We start from the raw sequence: 15,252 nt of genomic DNA, 5'->3' as shown, positions 1-15,252 counted from the left end.
GGTTAATGTCACATGGTTAAATAATTGTTCAATTCCCCTCTTGTGCATCTTTTGTGGCAGCGGGGAGCTCGCGTTCTTCATAAAGGAGGTGCGTAGTAAGGTCGGAGGGTCTCTCGGGGGCATGAAACAGGAGGAGGTCATTGCAAGAGTCACTGAATACATACTGGACTATCAGACGAAGCAACAAGTAAAGCAGGTAAGTAGATAGGGAGGTTTTCTGCTTTACATCTTTACGCAGGAATCATTGCGGCTGATTAAGCACCAACATAGATAGTGAACCATTCGTTTATAATATACAATTCTATGAGCATCTCCGGGTGTGTCGGGGGTTATTATGGCTGCATTCACCAACCTCACCAACTTACTACCCCACTGTGAGCCCAAGTATCCCCCCTCTTATTAAGGGTGGCCTGCAAAGTAATTCCAAATGTGTTATGAAAGATGTACTGCTGAACCATTTTAACAAATATTTCTGTAACAAAGCTAGTTTTTAGGCACATTTCTTCAATACAAAATGCTTTATCTGGTGATTTGTAAGCTTGCGAGTAGAGCTCTCTCCACCTAATGTTCCGGTTTGTCGATTCTCGTCTTGAATATATGTATTGTGTTAAGCACTGCATAAATTGTTGGCGCTATATAAATAAAAAATAATAATAATAATAATAATAGTCAAATATAATGCCCTCTGAAGTCTGTTACTGCGTAAATAACTGAACCTGCAGTGCTGCAAGGACTGCTTTTGACCACAAGGTGGTGCTGTACTATGTTATCGTTACACATGTAGGTATTATAGAAATGTGTGTGTGTGTATATGTGTGTATGTGTATGTATATATATATTTATTTATTTATAAAGATTTGCGCTATTTTGGAGTAAATGCTTGTTTTTTGGACAATCATGTTTTTTTCTTGCGTCTTCTTGCAGCTGTTTGAGACACCTACCCTTCGTCTCGACTTAACTTAAATCACCCCATTTTTCTCTGCTACAGAATCCGACAGGGGGAATTAAGGCTAACCCAGGACAGGCCAGTTCTCAGCAAACCCCGGCTGCCCAAACTAAGCAACAACCATGGAGGCTGGTTTCAGGATCGTCCAAAAACAAGTGGCAGAAATCGAATGACTTTGAGGTACTGTGCAGCTCCTGTATCGTTAATGATGATCTCATGTTAGATATTTACTGGATTATTGTATAAACAATCTATATGTATATTGATTTGGCAGAAACTTTTAAATTTGAACAGTCTTCCTAGGAACATCTGGATTGTACATTCAACAATACATTTGTTACATTGAAACCCAGACAGAATTTCTACGTAGAGTGAAGAGAATGGACTGTTAGGCCAAGTTGCTCTGCGATGTAATATCCGTGTTAGTGCGAAACGTTAACTTTCTGTCCGTTTTGTCTTCTGTGCAGCCCCCCAGTGACGAGCCCTGCATTATATGTCACGATGATCTCACGCAGTACCCGGTGCACATGCTGGACTGCGGACACTACTTTCACAAACACGTAAGAGTTACCGGCACGTTGTATTCTAACATCGCTGCGGCTCACGGGCCGAGGATCTTTTCTTAAACGGGGGGCCATTTCCTTGTGCCCAACCTGCGGCGGGGGTCCCAATGTTCCATATTACATCTTGTGTGATGGCATCAAGCACTCCCGTTTCAAAGGACCTGAGTGAAGCTTTCGGGTTTATTTCTAAAGTAGTTACTTCTAGACATCTAAACCATGAAGTGCAGGGAGCGCGCAAGCACATTTAAATGTTACCCGTTATAATTAATATTATTAAACAGATTTCCAAGCTCGGGGATTATTTCTGGTTGTGTTTAGGATTGGATCCTACACTGCTGGGCCTCTAGGTTAGCATGAAATAATTACTGGAAGTGATGCAGGGTCTAAAGGGTTAAAGGATCAGGCATTTAAAAACAGATTTTTTTTAATATTCTTAAATCAGTTTTTTGCAGCTGTGTAGTCTGTACAGAATGAATGGGTTAAATCCTCCGTCATCTCCCTGTGGATATAAATCTTGTCTGCTCAGGGAAGCCCAGAAATTCACAGCAAAAAGAGAAATTAAAATAGAGATAAAAAAAAAATAAATTCCATTCGGAGTGGGCCTCAAGTACAGGGCAAGTGACACTTACTAGCCAAAATGAGTATCCACCGAGGCACACTTACACCTGTAAAGCCTGATAAAGGTTTGCAGAGACCCCCAGATAGCAGCCATTCAGGCGGCATCTAGAGATTATCAGGACGCCACGAGCGTCTAGGTGGGGTGGGCACTGGGGGAAAGAGAGTGTGCGCCCCTTAAATGAGAATACATCTTTCATAGTAGATGTCAGCCAGCGAGTGATGGTTCTTCTGGTCTTAGTAAGAGATAAGGAGGCAAAGCTCACTTTTTTTTTATTAAATGGGCCAGAAAAGTAACAATGAATAATCTGTAAAAGCTGAATTTCCCAGAGCGAGGGAACCGCCGGTTTGTAGCGGTGAGAATGCACAAAGCGAACCGTGTAGGAAGCAGCGTAAGAAACGCATATCAGCGGCTGAAATGTGTGTGGGGGGGGGCGACCTGCGTGTCCAGGCCGGGTTAGAAGATGAGACCGATAGACCAAGTGAGGGCCGCGAACAACTTCAGCTTCATGAAATGTCTTCTATTATAAAACCTCTCACTAGCTGCAAAAGGAAGGAAAGAAAAGGGAGACAGCAGCCATAGCAATGATCTGCAAACAAATCATCCAGAGATGGCAGGATTTAACTCGCCTGCACTGATTGGGGCCGAGGGCTGATGGATGCGGCCGTTACATTAACTTTTCGTATAAAGAGGGCTTTTCTCCAAATGAAGGTTCTGTGTAACCTGCAAGTAGCAGAATACGCCTAACGTGTTTCCTCGGAGGATCAGCAGAGCGGCAGCAGCGCACTATTATGCCCAACGTCACTGACCTTGTTACAAAGTATTTCTTTCACTCGCTCGAGTATTAAAGACGACGGACTGCTTGTTAGTAATTGTTTTTCTAAAAATGGTGATTACAGTTATTAGAAGTACTGCATGTTTGTGGAAACCGCTGGATTATTTCACCTCCCGCATGTCCTCTTCATCTTCTTTTCCAGTGTATAAAGAAATGGCTGAACACGCAGAGCACGTGCCCGACGTGCCGAGACCATGCTCTCCTGCCGGAAGACTTCCCGGCTCTGTCTGGGAGAATGAGAACCGCTTAGTGCAGCTTTTTTACCCAGAAGTATCTGATATTCTGAATGGGTAACCAACAGCAACAGCCTGTCCTACCGTTTCATGCACGGGTTTTTATTAATTACGTATAAAGCAAGAACTCGACAGGCTCCCGGAAAATACTATAGAAAGGCTCCAATCCGCAGCATAAATATTGTCCGTTTCTGTCATACTATAAGACAAATATCACTTGGCTAATTAATAAATTAATATCATCCTATTGGGGCAATTAACTTTCCCACAGGTAGCCTCAGACCTGTTATTCTGAGTTAGCAGAAATTAGGTCCATCTTCTAAATTGTGTTCTTTAGAGCGTTTTCTTCCCCATTCGCTGCCGTCTCGGGAATCTTTTTAATCCACGTTTCACCTTTTGCTGAATATCAAACAGAAGTGGGGTGTTTTAGTGGCTCATTTCCCGCAGCCCCCCCCATTATTTTCACCCCTATTTTCTCTTTATGTAGCGCTGCGTACATTTTAAAAACCCGTAAAAAACGTTTCTTGGTGTTTTAGTGAATTGTAAAGATCGGGGAATATATTCCTAACCCGTGTTTTGGGGGCAAATTAAGTATCACTTTTTTTTCCGGTATTTTCCGGACACGCAGCGTATTTTCCAAATTTAACACTTTTTAAAATTTTTCATTTTTTTAACCAATCCTGGGGTAAATTCTCATGTTACGTCACCTGATTAAGAAAAATGGATTTTCTGTGTACTGCGACACGTACAATAAACTCCCTTTTATCTGTCTGCATGTTCTTCCTTTATTGGGCTATCAGACTTTAAAAATTAGCGTTAATTTCATTTTTTTCTCCGCACACACTTCAACTTAAACCTAAAAATAAGAATTCTGAGGCATTATTTGTTTTTGCATCTGGCGTATAACTGCAGCTTGTAATTTTGTGCATGTACGGTGTTTATATATAAGCACCCTGTGTAGACAGGACTGATGGTTACTGGGGTGAAATAAATATTTAAGCATTAAGAAAAATGGGTCTGGCAATAGCAGCAGAATTTGCTCGGGTATATTCACGGGGGAGTGTCGTAGAAATTCATTCAGTTCATCTTGAAATCGACGGAGGAGTTGATATGAAGTCGTCTACAGAGTGCTGAGAGCAGAGAAGTCGCCCAGCCTCGTCTAAATGTTTCTCCTAACGAGGAGGGATACGCCTCAAAGCTCGGCTTATCCCCGCCGGCAGGGGCTGTAGAAGAGCTGCTTCCCATCCCCTTGACTATGGTAAAATTGCTTATCGGACGATCTTACCCGGACTCCAGCGCGTTTCACAGCGTATGCATCGGGGCTTCTACTAACAGCATCGAGGAACGTATGTGAATTAAAGATCTCCGTAGGGTGGTGGAGTCTGATCTCAGAGCCACCTACCACATGTTATGGAGAGAATTAATATGAGCTTAAACGGTCGTGTTTTAAAGCATTTAATTGTATACCTGCTACTTACACGTTTCACAAGCACTTCCACGTGACTGGGGCAGCAAAGTCTATTTTACCAGAAGGGAGTCTTCTCTATCGTCTCACAGAGTCTCACACCGATTCTTTATTCTGATGGAAGTCTTTTCCCCCTTAGACTTTAGTCATGAAGAGCCCCGGGGAGCCCCCCTGCTCCGGCAGTTAAATGGTAATACTGGTTTCATGAGAAACGTTAAAGCATTTTTCATGATGATTTACTTGTTCCTTGGACCCGGGGTTTGATACGGAGCTCGGGGAGCCCGTCCTCATAAGTGCTGGCGGTTAAAATGCTGCGATAACAATACAGATGCCTTCAGTAGGCGCTCCGTTCCTCCGTCTCACATCCGGCACAGCTTCAGCGGGAAGTTCTCTGTGATGAGGTGGTCATCGTGCAGGACCACCACCACGTTTACTTCGAACTCTGGAAAACACGAGCAACGGTTTCAGGACCGATGAATAACACTAAAACATCCAGCTTTTCTTAGCCCTGCGCAGAACATTGCAGCAAGGAGCTTCACCCGGAATCAGCACGTGGGCTGTGACGGCAGTCGATAGGAACTAGAAAAGATTGATTTATACACCTAACACGATACCGACGGAAGAGAACACAAGACGATTAGAAGTTAACTACACGAGTGGCTAAAATAACGTTAAAAATCAGTTCAACCAGAGTAGGGTCTCTTCAATATAATAAAACAAAATATCCAATGATTACAAAACCTGTACCAACTGCACCGTCCGGCTTACTGCACTCAACTATACTGAAAGAGCCGGCTTACCATCCGTTATTAGGGAAGCAAATAAAATCGTACAGCATATTCATCGCAATCCGTGGTTGATTCTGGCACTTATTTTATTCACTGCTGAACCAGACGAAATTTACGCAAGGAGAAGCGCTCTTATAATATATATATGGCGCTAAATCCATGTCTTCCATACATAACCCTACGTGGGGAAAACACGTTTGGCCGCTTCAAGGATCTGGCAGGGATTCCCGTATCGGAATATAAACAGAAGAATGAGACAAAGTAACCGAGAACGCAGAGAAGAACAGCAGCTGGTGTCGGGAAGAACAACTATTAAGCAACGATAAAGTATTAAAATTACCAATTTTGAAGTTGGTCGTTTCCAGGGTTGGGCAGGTGAATAACCTGGGGAACACCATGTAGAGGGGGATAGACAGTCCGCGGCACACGTCTCCCTCGGCAATCTGTATATTCTGAATTTCAGTGGCGTCTCGGGCATAACCTTCTGCGCAGCCTTTACATGCAAAGAGAATGCGCGTCAGAAGCTTCCGGTCCATGCAAACGGCACCGGCACATGTATCAGTGTCTTCCCTCCACCATAAACAGCCTCCCACAATTATAACATGTCTAATCTGAGAGACAGACGTCTCTCGTTCACGTGGAGGTCTCGCATTTCCTTGCAGTGGATATGACGGCGAAAGGAGGTCTTTACAAATCGAGCCCCTGTGATTGGGAAGCACCCAAAAAGATAGATTTTCGTAACTTTCCTTCCCTCCTGTCCCCGCATTTAAAAACCCCTTCATGAATTATCTCACTCAAAGCGGAGTCTGAGACTACCTACACTATCCACCTCACACTCACTCACGTGTAAGGAAACCTACCACACGTTTCCACTCTTACTAACTGCAGCTCGATGCTTTTGATGGGCACTTCCGATGTTTCCACGAGGAGTTCTCCGGTCAGAGGTTGAGTGATTACGCAGTTAGTGGAGTCCAGGTGACCTCTGATCACAAACCTGGGCAGCGAAGCTCTCTGTAAGACAATTCCAAATCCCCGGTAACGGATAATTAGTAGCAATAATATACAAAAGCCAACACCAGTCCTTCCAGTGCTTCAATGGGTGAATGTACAAGTTACACAGGATTTAGGTGGACACACGTTACAAACACAGTAACGTTTGCCGCGAGGCACTGGATCTGGCAGGCCACCGATGTCGCATTCTAATAATACTACTTTTACAAATTACTTTACTGAGAGTAATATAAGGGAATTTAAACATGCGCGGGATAGACATATGGCTCCTGAATCTAAGACGAGACAGAAGACCGATTGAGGTCGGAGTCTTTACAGCAGGAATAATCGGCAGACTAGACAGCCGAATGTGTCTGATCTGCCGGCAGATTCTGTTTCCAGGTAAGAAACAAAAAGAGCAACGGTGCTCTAAAGGGTTTTTTATACTCTGTAGTGACGCATTTATCATGAAGAGTCTTCATCGCAATCAAGGTTTGTTTGAATGGTTCTGTATGTAGATACCCCAAACACAGATAACAGCATTGTCACATTTGCCCCCTCCTAGTGCGTACAAATGACTGCATTGTGCGCCAATAAACTATAAAGAAATATGACGCCAGCCCCTCTAGCACCTAAGAGTTACCAGAAGAAGAAGGAACACACGTTCCCGTCCTGTATTTATAGCCCCAAACGTTTGTTTTGTGGGATTATTGTTAATGTTTGTTATCACAGGGTGCGTAATACTTACTTCTTTAACATTCTGTAATGTCTCGGGGGTAATGGTGAAGTCCACGGGGCTCGGGGTCTGCTTGGCTTTCTGAGGCTAAAATAGAATAAAAGTCGTCAGGGATGTAAAACCCGCGATCCGGAAGACCAGACCAAAGAACAAACGAGCAAATTCACAAAGTAACATGTATGTTATGCTATATATCGCGTAGACGCCGGCGTCTCACATATCCCACCACAGAATGGACCGATGTCACAGCAGGGATCGGATGAATTGCAGATCTGTCTATTTCTGTGCCCTTTCCCCGGGACCCCCTCACACTCCGTACCACCCAGGCCCACATACTTTGGGTGGGACGCCTAACGTCATTAATGACTGGCAAATCAACTAATTTTACATACATTTCTACTGCATAGTCATCGGCCCGCAGGAATAAACAGTAACTACAACATTCGATTTCTTCTATAACATCGTCACAGGCTTCATTACGTCCTTAAATGTTTAAAACAAAAGACGTAAAAAGCTTCCAGCGGGAAAAGAATCTTGGGGGAACCTACAGAGGCGCAAATCATCTCCTTAAATATGGATTCCTCGGATGATGGACCGGGCGGAACACAACATTTCACGGGTTAGCCGGTGATTATATACATTATTTTATAGAAGATATTTACAGACAGCGAAAGACATCACCGGTGAAAACACTTTGAAAACACACAGATGATTCTTACCAACGAGTGGATGATGAACTCGCACGTCTTGGTCAAGTCTTTTGCTAGCAGGGAGCGCTTCATATCGCAGCGGAGCATATACTGCGGGGGAGATGCACAAAATTAATCAAACCCGTCTGAACATAAAGAGAAAAATGCATGAGAAATAGAAAAGAAAAAATAAATAAATAGCACTTGGAAAACTAATTTTTATTTCAAAAGTAGCCGAAGCATTGTGTAAAGCACAAAATAACACGCGGAGCAAGTAACTTTCACTAAGCACAGAGCCTTTTGGCAGCCCCTGGGTTTGGAAATGTTATCTAAACGGGTCGCCGGTCACAAGGCCGGCCTCATCCCGATATTTGCGATCTTACCTGAATGTTCACAAACACGCCGTGGTACGTCTCGTAAAGGGGTTTGTTTCCTTTCATGACCAGCGGGAACTCAAAGGGGATTTCTGTTTTGCCACTTGGAAGTTTTCCGGGTTTCACCATTTCTACGGTGCTGCCGAGAATCTGAATCGGCTGCATAATAAAAACAAACGGACGCTAAGAAATCAGACGCTTCGGCTTCATCGGTGCAACCGACCTCCTGTAACCCGTCCCTTTATGGAACGCAGCCTGAGAAACTCGGGGGTGGGACTGAGGTACACCCACTCCCCGCCCACTTCCATCCCACCACGTACTATTGTACCGTGTATGGGGCTAGCCCCTTACCCAACCTCAGCAGGTCCGCCTACCCACATCCCAAAGATGGAAGGCCTCCGAGGAGCTGGATCCTGGATGTTCAAGGTAAGCGGTTTCTGCACCGAGCCTTTATTTTAGACACTACTCAGGACAGATGTAATTCCATCCCGGGCATTACTGCCTCCTCTTAGTATTTATCATCCTTCGGGAATTATAGGTGATATTTGGCATCGGGTCCAGTTGCATTCCGTATAGTAGACGGGTACCTTATTTCTATAAGATATACTTCTAACCAGACAATGCCACGGCACGAGTGTGAAAGCAGGAGAGGAGATCACCCGGTACCTCTGTACCCCGAGCAGCGACTAGGATTGAATCGCTATCCTTCATCCGCAGCACAGTACGGGAGCGCGGGAGAAGCAATAACACTCACCTTTACCGAGTTATAAAACGCTTCGAACACGCCAATGCTTTTAGCGCTGAGCTGCAAGTTAACCGATCCCTCCATGGTCAGCGAGATCCCCTGGTGCTGCACCGAGTCCTTACTCATCACCACCACCAGTCCCGACAACAGCTCCTGGGGGGCGGCGAGAGCGAGAAGCGTTACAGATCAACAAAACCGCACGTTACCGTCTATTAACACGTCCACCGGGTCAAAGGGCAACCGGTTCGAAGAATTTCACACAAATTTTCTTTAAAAAAAATTATTAAAAAAAAAAAATGGGCGACTCTCCGGCCAGCAGGTGGCAACTACATTTAGCGAATGCCACAGAACCGCAAAGCCGTAAGCAAAGTATCTCTCGCCTTCGCTTCTTAGCAACCCGCGTAGCATACATTTTTTGCCATTTTTACCATTTGTGGGTTTTATTAAATGTCCCCTTTTCCGTGTTTGAGGAAAATTACACATCATTTTTTCATAAAACAAGGGCTTTTGTTTAAAACCCATAGAAATAAGCAAGAAATAATTGTTAGTGCTATTATGTAAAAAAAAAAAAAAAATTCTATTTGCAACCAATCCTTTGATTAGAATTTCCACTGATTGACAACAACCCAACGCCCCCTGATTACAGACATAGCCCACATACATGCTTATATCGGGGGCAACAGCCATCTCTTAAATAGTACCTTATAGGGTAGTAGTTTTGAAGGGGTTTAAGGGTGGGTTTATGCATCTGGGATTACAAATGTATATAATAATGCAAACAAAAAAGTTATTAAAGCGGCAGCTCCTTTTTGCTATGCTTCAGAGCTGCCCAGCGCAATGTATTTAAATAAACGTTAAGTGGATTTTTATAATGACTTCAGCTGTTGCCGGTGGGGCTGGCTGAGCACCATGGGAGTTCTATGTCACAGCATCACATTGAGTCTTAACAATAAGCATCATCGCTCCCGTCCGCACAAACCACTTTTACGCAGCAGGACCGGTTCCGCTCTTACCCCCTCACGGTAGACTTTATTGGCTCTCTTAACTTTGATGTCCAGAACAGTCCCCATACTGACATCTCTACACTCCTTATTCCCATACAGGAAAGAAGAGTCACGTGACCGGGAACACCACGTGATTACAACACAGCAGATGAAACGGAAGGATATTGAACCAACTTTATTGAGTCCCTGAACATCGACCAGCGCATTGCAACGTACTCTGCTGTCACCACAGCAACCGGTGCGCTCATTGCGATGACGCACCCCTGAAAGAAATAGGCGGGATAAAATGTTCCTTCACTCCGCTTATCCGTCAGTGTCACCGGATGGAAGTTTTGTTCTTGTTAAGAGTCATGCGTGGGCCCTGTGTGATGATGAAGGACCGATACATGACCCCTCACATTATAACCGCCCCTGACTCATACGTGCGCTCCCTGGTAGCAGTAATGGTTATTAGTCACTATCTGAAGGCCCGACGCATGGTGTTGCTCCCCTGTAAACATGAAAGAAGCTGTATATTTCGTGATCTAGTTGCTTGCGTTCGTGATAATTATTTCCCGCTTCCCTGAGTGTGTTTTGATCTTTCTACAACATGGCGGCGGGTGACGCGATTCTCCACCTCAAAAGAGGCGGGGCTTCTTGTGTACACGATTCCCGCGCTTGCTCCTCAGCCAGGATAGTGGGTGTGGTTTGCAGCAGGTGCGCGGGCGGTTTGTGTCGCGTGATTCAGAGCGCGAAGTGTCGGCGGGCTCTCACTACATGCTGTGTGTGGGCTCATCGCGTGTGGCGGAGGCTGTGAGGAATATATATATATATATTTATTTAATAAAATGTATATATATATATATTCATACACACAGAGCACTATAGATTACCACGTCATACAAATACACAAAGCGTTAGTCATCCAAGTGACTAAGCCTGTGACTAAACCGCACAGCAGTGTATTATAGAACTCATTCCGTTATTTCCGGTAATGTAAGCTTTATGTCGTTGCTCACGTCAGTTTTCTAGACTGCTGCAGCTCTCCTGCCTGTTGACATTCTGTGCCAGCGTGTTTCACCACTGTCCCAATTCACGAGGGGCAGTCCCTCTGACTAAAATTACATGTTCCCTCTTCTAGGAGCTCCGAGTCGGAGTGTTTGCTGGGTGTGAGGGTATCGCAGGGTTCCGCTGCCCTAAAAGCCCCAATAATGTGTAAAAAAGCAAGAAGTTGGTTTACAAATTAACCCCTCCAGCCCTGGTAGTTTTCATAACCGAAGGACCAGATTTTCATTTTTGTAATTTTTACCATATTTTTGGTAAAGCACGACCGCACACGCCTGCATATAGACCAGCAGGGGTTAACAGGTTTGAGGATACAGAGCTTACGCTCTCGCTCGATGAAACGATGCATATAGTTTATAAACCGAATCAAAACACACGTAATAATCAGATCAAAGATGGAACAGATGATGGTTCCGCCCCCCCCTGCACTGGGAGACCCTCATAGCTATACGCAGCTTCGCAGGGCTGCGGGGGTAACGCCGGGCGCCGTATACAGTAACATTTAATAATACTAAAGGAACCTATATGCTTATCAGCCTACGTGCCCATAACTCTGTTAATCTTTATTTGATGAACCTACAAAAATTGTACATCATTTTGTTCAGGAGAAGTAGGATCTTCTTTTAAAACTGTAGAAATACATAAAACATAAAAATTATTATTAGCGATAATTTTTTGCAATTTTGCTTAATCACCCATTGTATGATAACCCACATACATATTTGTTTGTGTTCAAGAGGACCACATCCATGCTTTACATATTACCCTGTACCACATATTTTTTTAATACTATTGGCTTAAGGGGATTGGGGGTAGTGATTTTTTGATTATTTTAAGTGGTAGGGCTAAGGGTAACTTTAAAAATATTTTTTCATTTATTTTATTATTTTTTGGGGTTTTCCCTTTTGGGGGATCTCATACATTTTTGGGAAGCGAGAGAAATTTCTCTCCTCCTCCTGATCTGTCTGCTGATTACACTGTGATCAGCAAGCAGGGCTCCATAGCCATCATATACACTTGCATAAACACTGTACGTAATGCATATGACAGCTGAGACCCTTTACGTTTTTGTCTGTCCCCCTTGACGTGTTTGTAACTGAATTTTGTAATGTTCGTATACTGAAAAAAATAACTAAAAACAATTCAAGTGCTCTTAGACTCCCATGTAAGTGAATGTGCCCCTGCACACCACAAAAACCCACCAAGCGACCCTAGTGCCCCCATACCAGGAGGCTCAATATTCAGAGAGGACCAAGTTCTCCCTCTCTCACGGATACTCACTTGATCTTGGCCAAAAGACGGAGAAGGCTTTCACACTCTCAAGGGGGAAAATACATCCGAACCCTCGAAAAGTTAATGTGAGAAATGGCCATGTTAGCAAGAGTGACACCAAGAACTGTGGGTTGTTTGTAGAATTACAAGTGCGACAAAATATGTTTAGAGGTTTCCGGCCAAGATTCTGCAGGAGACCCCTTTGTCATAGAGAATTCAGGAGAAGACAGAGAGACAAAGGTTTGGAATCCGTGGTGAGTGACCACCTCTGTGTCCTTGTTCACCCTTTTCTAAAGGTGAACCTAGCATTTGACAGTAGATAACATTCACCCCACCTTGCAGAGGTCGCCCTTGCTCTCAAGTCCTTAAACTATATTTGGTCCTTGATCTGGTCTTATGTTCAGAATAGGCATACATATATCACAGGCGTGTTTACATGCCCTCACTCTATTAACAGTTACCCCCTCTGCTTGGGAGGCTATTCCACTTATTTACCACCCTCTCAGTAAATTTAAATTGACATCACAGCTTAACCTCTGACGCTATGGTTTTATAAAGGAGTGAAAATGAGGAGAGGGCTTGGAACTGCAGACATGCCCCGGATTGGCGCACTAGGACGCTGTCTGACAGTGGCCCCTTACTTACCCGATCTACCGCTCCAATTACAATTGATAATTTGAAGTGTTAATATGGATAAAGCTCCAGGGCCAGATGGTACACGGTCGAGTGCCAAAAGACAGGTGTAAAGCAGAGCTGGTACTAATATTTAAAACTCGGCCGGGTAATTACAGACCTGTGAGCCTAACATCTTTCTTGGAGAAACCATTTGAAAGCTTGTTAAGGGATAACATTCTGGAGAAACATTTTGTCTAATACTGTGCCACGTGTCAGACACAAAATGAGATAAAATACCTGTAAAACAGTAAGTCAGAACTAGATGTTACTTCCCTGCGATGAGATTGGGTCAAATTGGAGCCCGGGCAGGCAAGTGGCAAATGAGATTTAATGTTGACGAATGAAAAGTTATGCATTTTAGGAAAAAAAATAAATGTGGAAATTATACCTTAAACGGGGGTTTTAATCGGTAAACGAGGAGGACTTGGGTATAATTGTAGACAATACAATTGGCTACAGTGTTCAATGTCAGGCAGCTGCTGGCAAGGGCCGGTAAGATATTGGCAAATATAAAAAGAAGTATTGAATAGTTTCTCAACATTTTTGCTAATATCAAGTGTTATCAGTTTAATATCCTATCTGGGGACTACTTATTAAATGGATTGTTAGAACATGGAGATGGAGGAAGAGCTTGCTCTATCCGCTTCACGCATTATTCTGGTATTGCAGTATCTCTAGGACCGTTGCAAAAAAAAAGACCCCACCTTGAATACAAAGGAATGGAACAACTTAGTTATAAAGGAAGGCTAGATGATTTGTTTACAAAGTGTCTTTATATTTTTATATGCTCCTATACAAATACATTTGGGGACAATACCAGCCATACTCTGATCACCTGCCCGTTAGTAGGACTGTACAAAGAACACGCCGTCATCCATTCAGTCTTCAACTGGTGGAAAAGACAAAATTTGTTATCGCTTCAGCGATAAAGCTGGAAGGGATTTTTCTCCTTTTTGAGGCAAGATTGGAAGTTGCTTAAATAGTGCTTGTGTGCGAGTATCAGTGCCCATGCATGTTACTGACCCAACTCTCCTTCCTTCATTCATGAAAGTATTGAAGAAGTGTCCTGATTTGGACTGACTTGCTTCAGTCATTAGTCTATTAGTAAAGAGGGAGATGCTATTGTCCCTTAAATGAAAGAAAAATAATGATAGGGGCATCTTAAAAAGGGCAAGGAAAGACAATACATTTAATGTAAACTACATGCACCCTTAGTAAATGTTTGTGTGTTAGCATGGCTGAATACGTGTTGAAGGGGGCAAAAATTACACAGACGGACTGTTTGAGGGGCAGAAATAATACAGACAGGCTCTTTGGGGGCAGGATTGACACAAGCAGGTTGGTTGGGGCAGAAATGGCACAGGCAGGATTTGTGGAGAATATAAATGGCACAGGCAGATTAATTGGGGCAAAATGGCACAGGCAGGCGGTTTGGGGGCACAGATAGTTTAGACATACTGTTTGGGGGGCAAAGGTTTCACAGACAGGTTGTTTGAGGCAAAGGTGGCACTGTGATACAAGTTGCTTGTGAAGTCAGGCGGTCATTTGCCAGGTACTTATTTGGGCCTTTTAATACTTTTTGGTTCCAGGGATTTATATAATAATGATTTATTTTGTTATCATTAAGGAACAATTTAATATGGTTTTAGAAGAATGATTTTCTATTTGGATGCTGCATACCTCCCAACACTATTGTTTTATGAGATGTAGTTGGAGCCAGGGTCAGGTGGCAGGGCTTTGTCAAGACATTTACGTGACTGTTTATAAGGCATTTCTAAGAAAAAAGAATGTATTTTACTTACACAAGTTGATTTATAATTTATAGCTGATTTCTTTTTATACACATTATTGGGACTTTTAGGACCGTAGAACACTGTGATACACTCATACCCAGCAAACATTCTGAAAACCTACAAAAAGGGCATTGGGGAAGAAAGAAACACAGAGTGAAGCCTGCTTGAGAATTAAGGGCCAACTACCATCTAGCGCCAAAAGGACTACCAAACAAAAGTAACCGTGTGCCTAGGGATTGGTGATTTGTTGAACTTGCTCAGCATCGTTGTGTTTAAGAACCTTCATGTTGTGATACTGGCTTCTGCTGACAGAGGGGAGACCAGGCTGTCCTCATCCTGATCTCCCATGCATTGACCATCTTTGGTCGCTAAGTACCTGTCACAGGACCCCCCACTGCCATCAGCGGTGACAAACACTGATGTCAGCGGGACCGCCCATCGACGCCACAGGACCGCCCACCGAATTCAGCGCTGAAAAGGGATG

The 15,252-nt window shown here is 43.7% G+C and overlaps 2 protein-coding genes and 1 pseudogene across 2 annotated transcripts in view; 2 read left to right on the top strand and 1 right to left on the bottom strand.

Annotated features, from left to right (window-relative positions):
• TTC3 (tetratricopeptide repeat domain 3) overlaps window positions 1–3,493 on the top strand; it is a 45,582-nt gene extending 42,089 nt beyond the window's left edge. Inside the window, exons 43-46 of the mRNA XM_053456213.1 lie at window positions 61–196; window positions 989–1,126; window positions 1,414–1,506; window positions 3,103–3,493. Coding sequence (XP_053312188.1) covers window positions 61–196; window positions 989–1,126; window positions 1,414–1,506; window positions 3,103–3,210 — 475 coding nt within the window. The 3' untranslated portion in view covers window positions 3,211–3,493. The remainder of the gene's footprint in view (window positions 1–60; window positions 197–988; window positions 1,127–1,413; window positions 1,507–3,102) is intronic.
• A 1,139-nt stretch (window positions 3,494–4,632) lies between these two features.
• VPS26C (VPS26 endosomal protein sorting factor C) lies at window positions 4,633–10,139 on the bottom strand. The gene is made up of 8 exons (XM_053456224.1): window positions 9,994–10,139; window positions 8,990–9,133; window positions 8,245–8,394; window positions 7,892–7,972; window positions 7,185–7,259; window positions 6,307–6,457; window positions 5,787–5,939; window positions 4,633–5,100 (listed from the first exon to the last, which is right to left on the bottom strand). The coding sequence occupies exons 1-8, from the start codon at window positions 10,048–10,050 to the stop codon at window positions 5,018–5,020; spliced, it is 894 nt and encodes a 297-aa protein (XP_053312199.1). The 5' UTR covers window positions 10,051–10,139; the 3' UTR covers window positions 4,633–5,017.
• Window positions 10,140–13,501: 3,362 nt separating this feature from the next.
• On the top strand, window positions 13,502–13,669 carry LOC128481129 (uncharacterized; annotated as a pseudogene).
• The last annotated feature ends 1,583 nt before the right edge of the window (window positions 13,670–15,252 follow it).

The sequence above is a fragment of the Spea bombifrons genome, chromosome 2 (genome assembly GCF_027358695.1).
Source record: "Spea bombifrons isolate aSpeBom1 chromosome 2, aSpeBom1.2.pri, whole genome shotgun sequence".
NCBI classification, from domain to species: domain Eukaryota; kingdom Metazoa; phylum Chordata; class Amphibia; order Anura; family Pelobatidae; genus Spea; species Spea bombifrons.
Note: the sequence above shows the minus strand (reverse complement) of the source record. Positions and strands in the feature narration are given on the sequence as shown.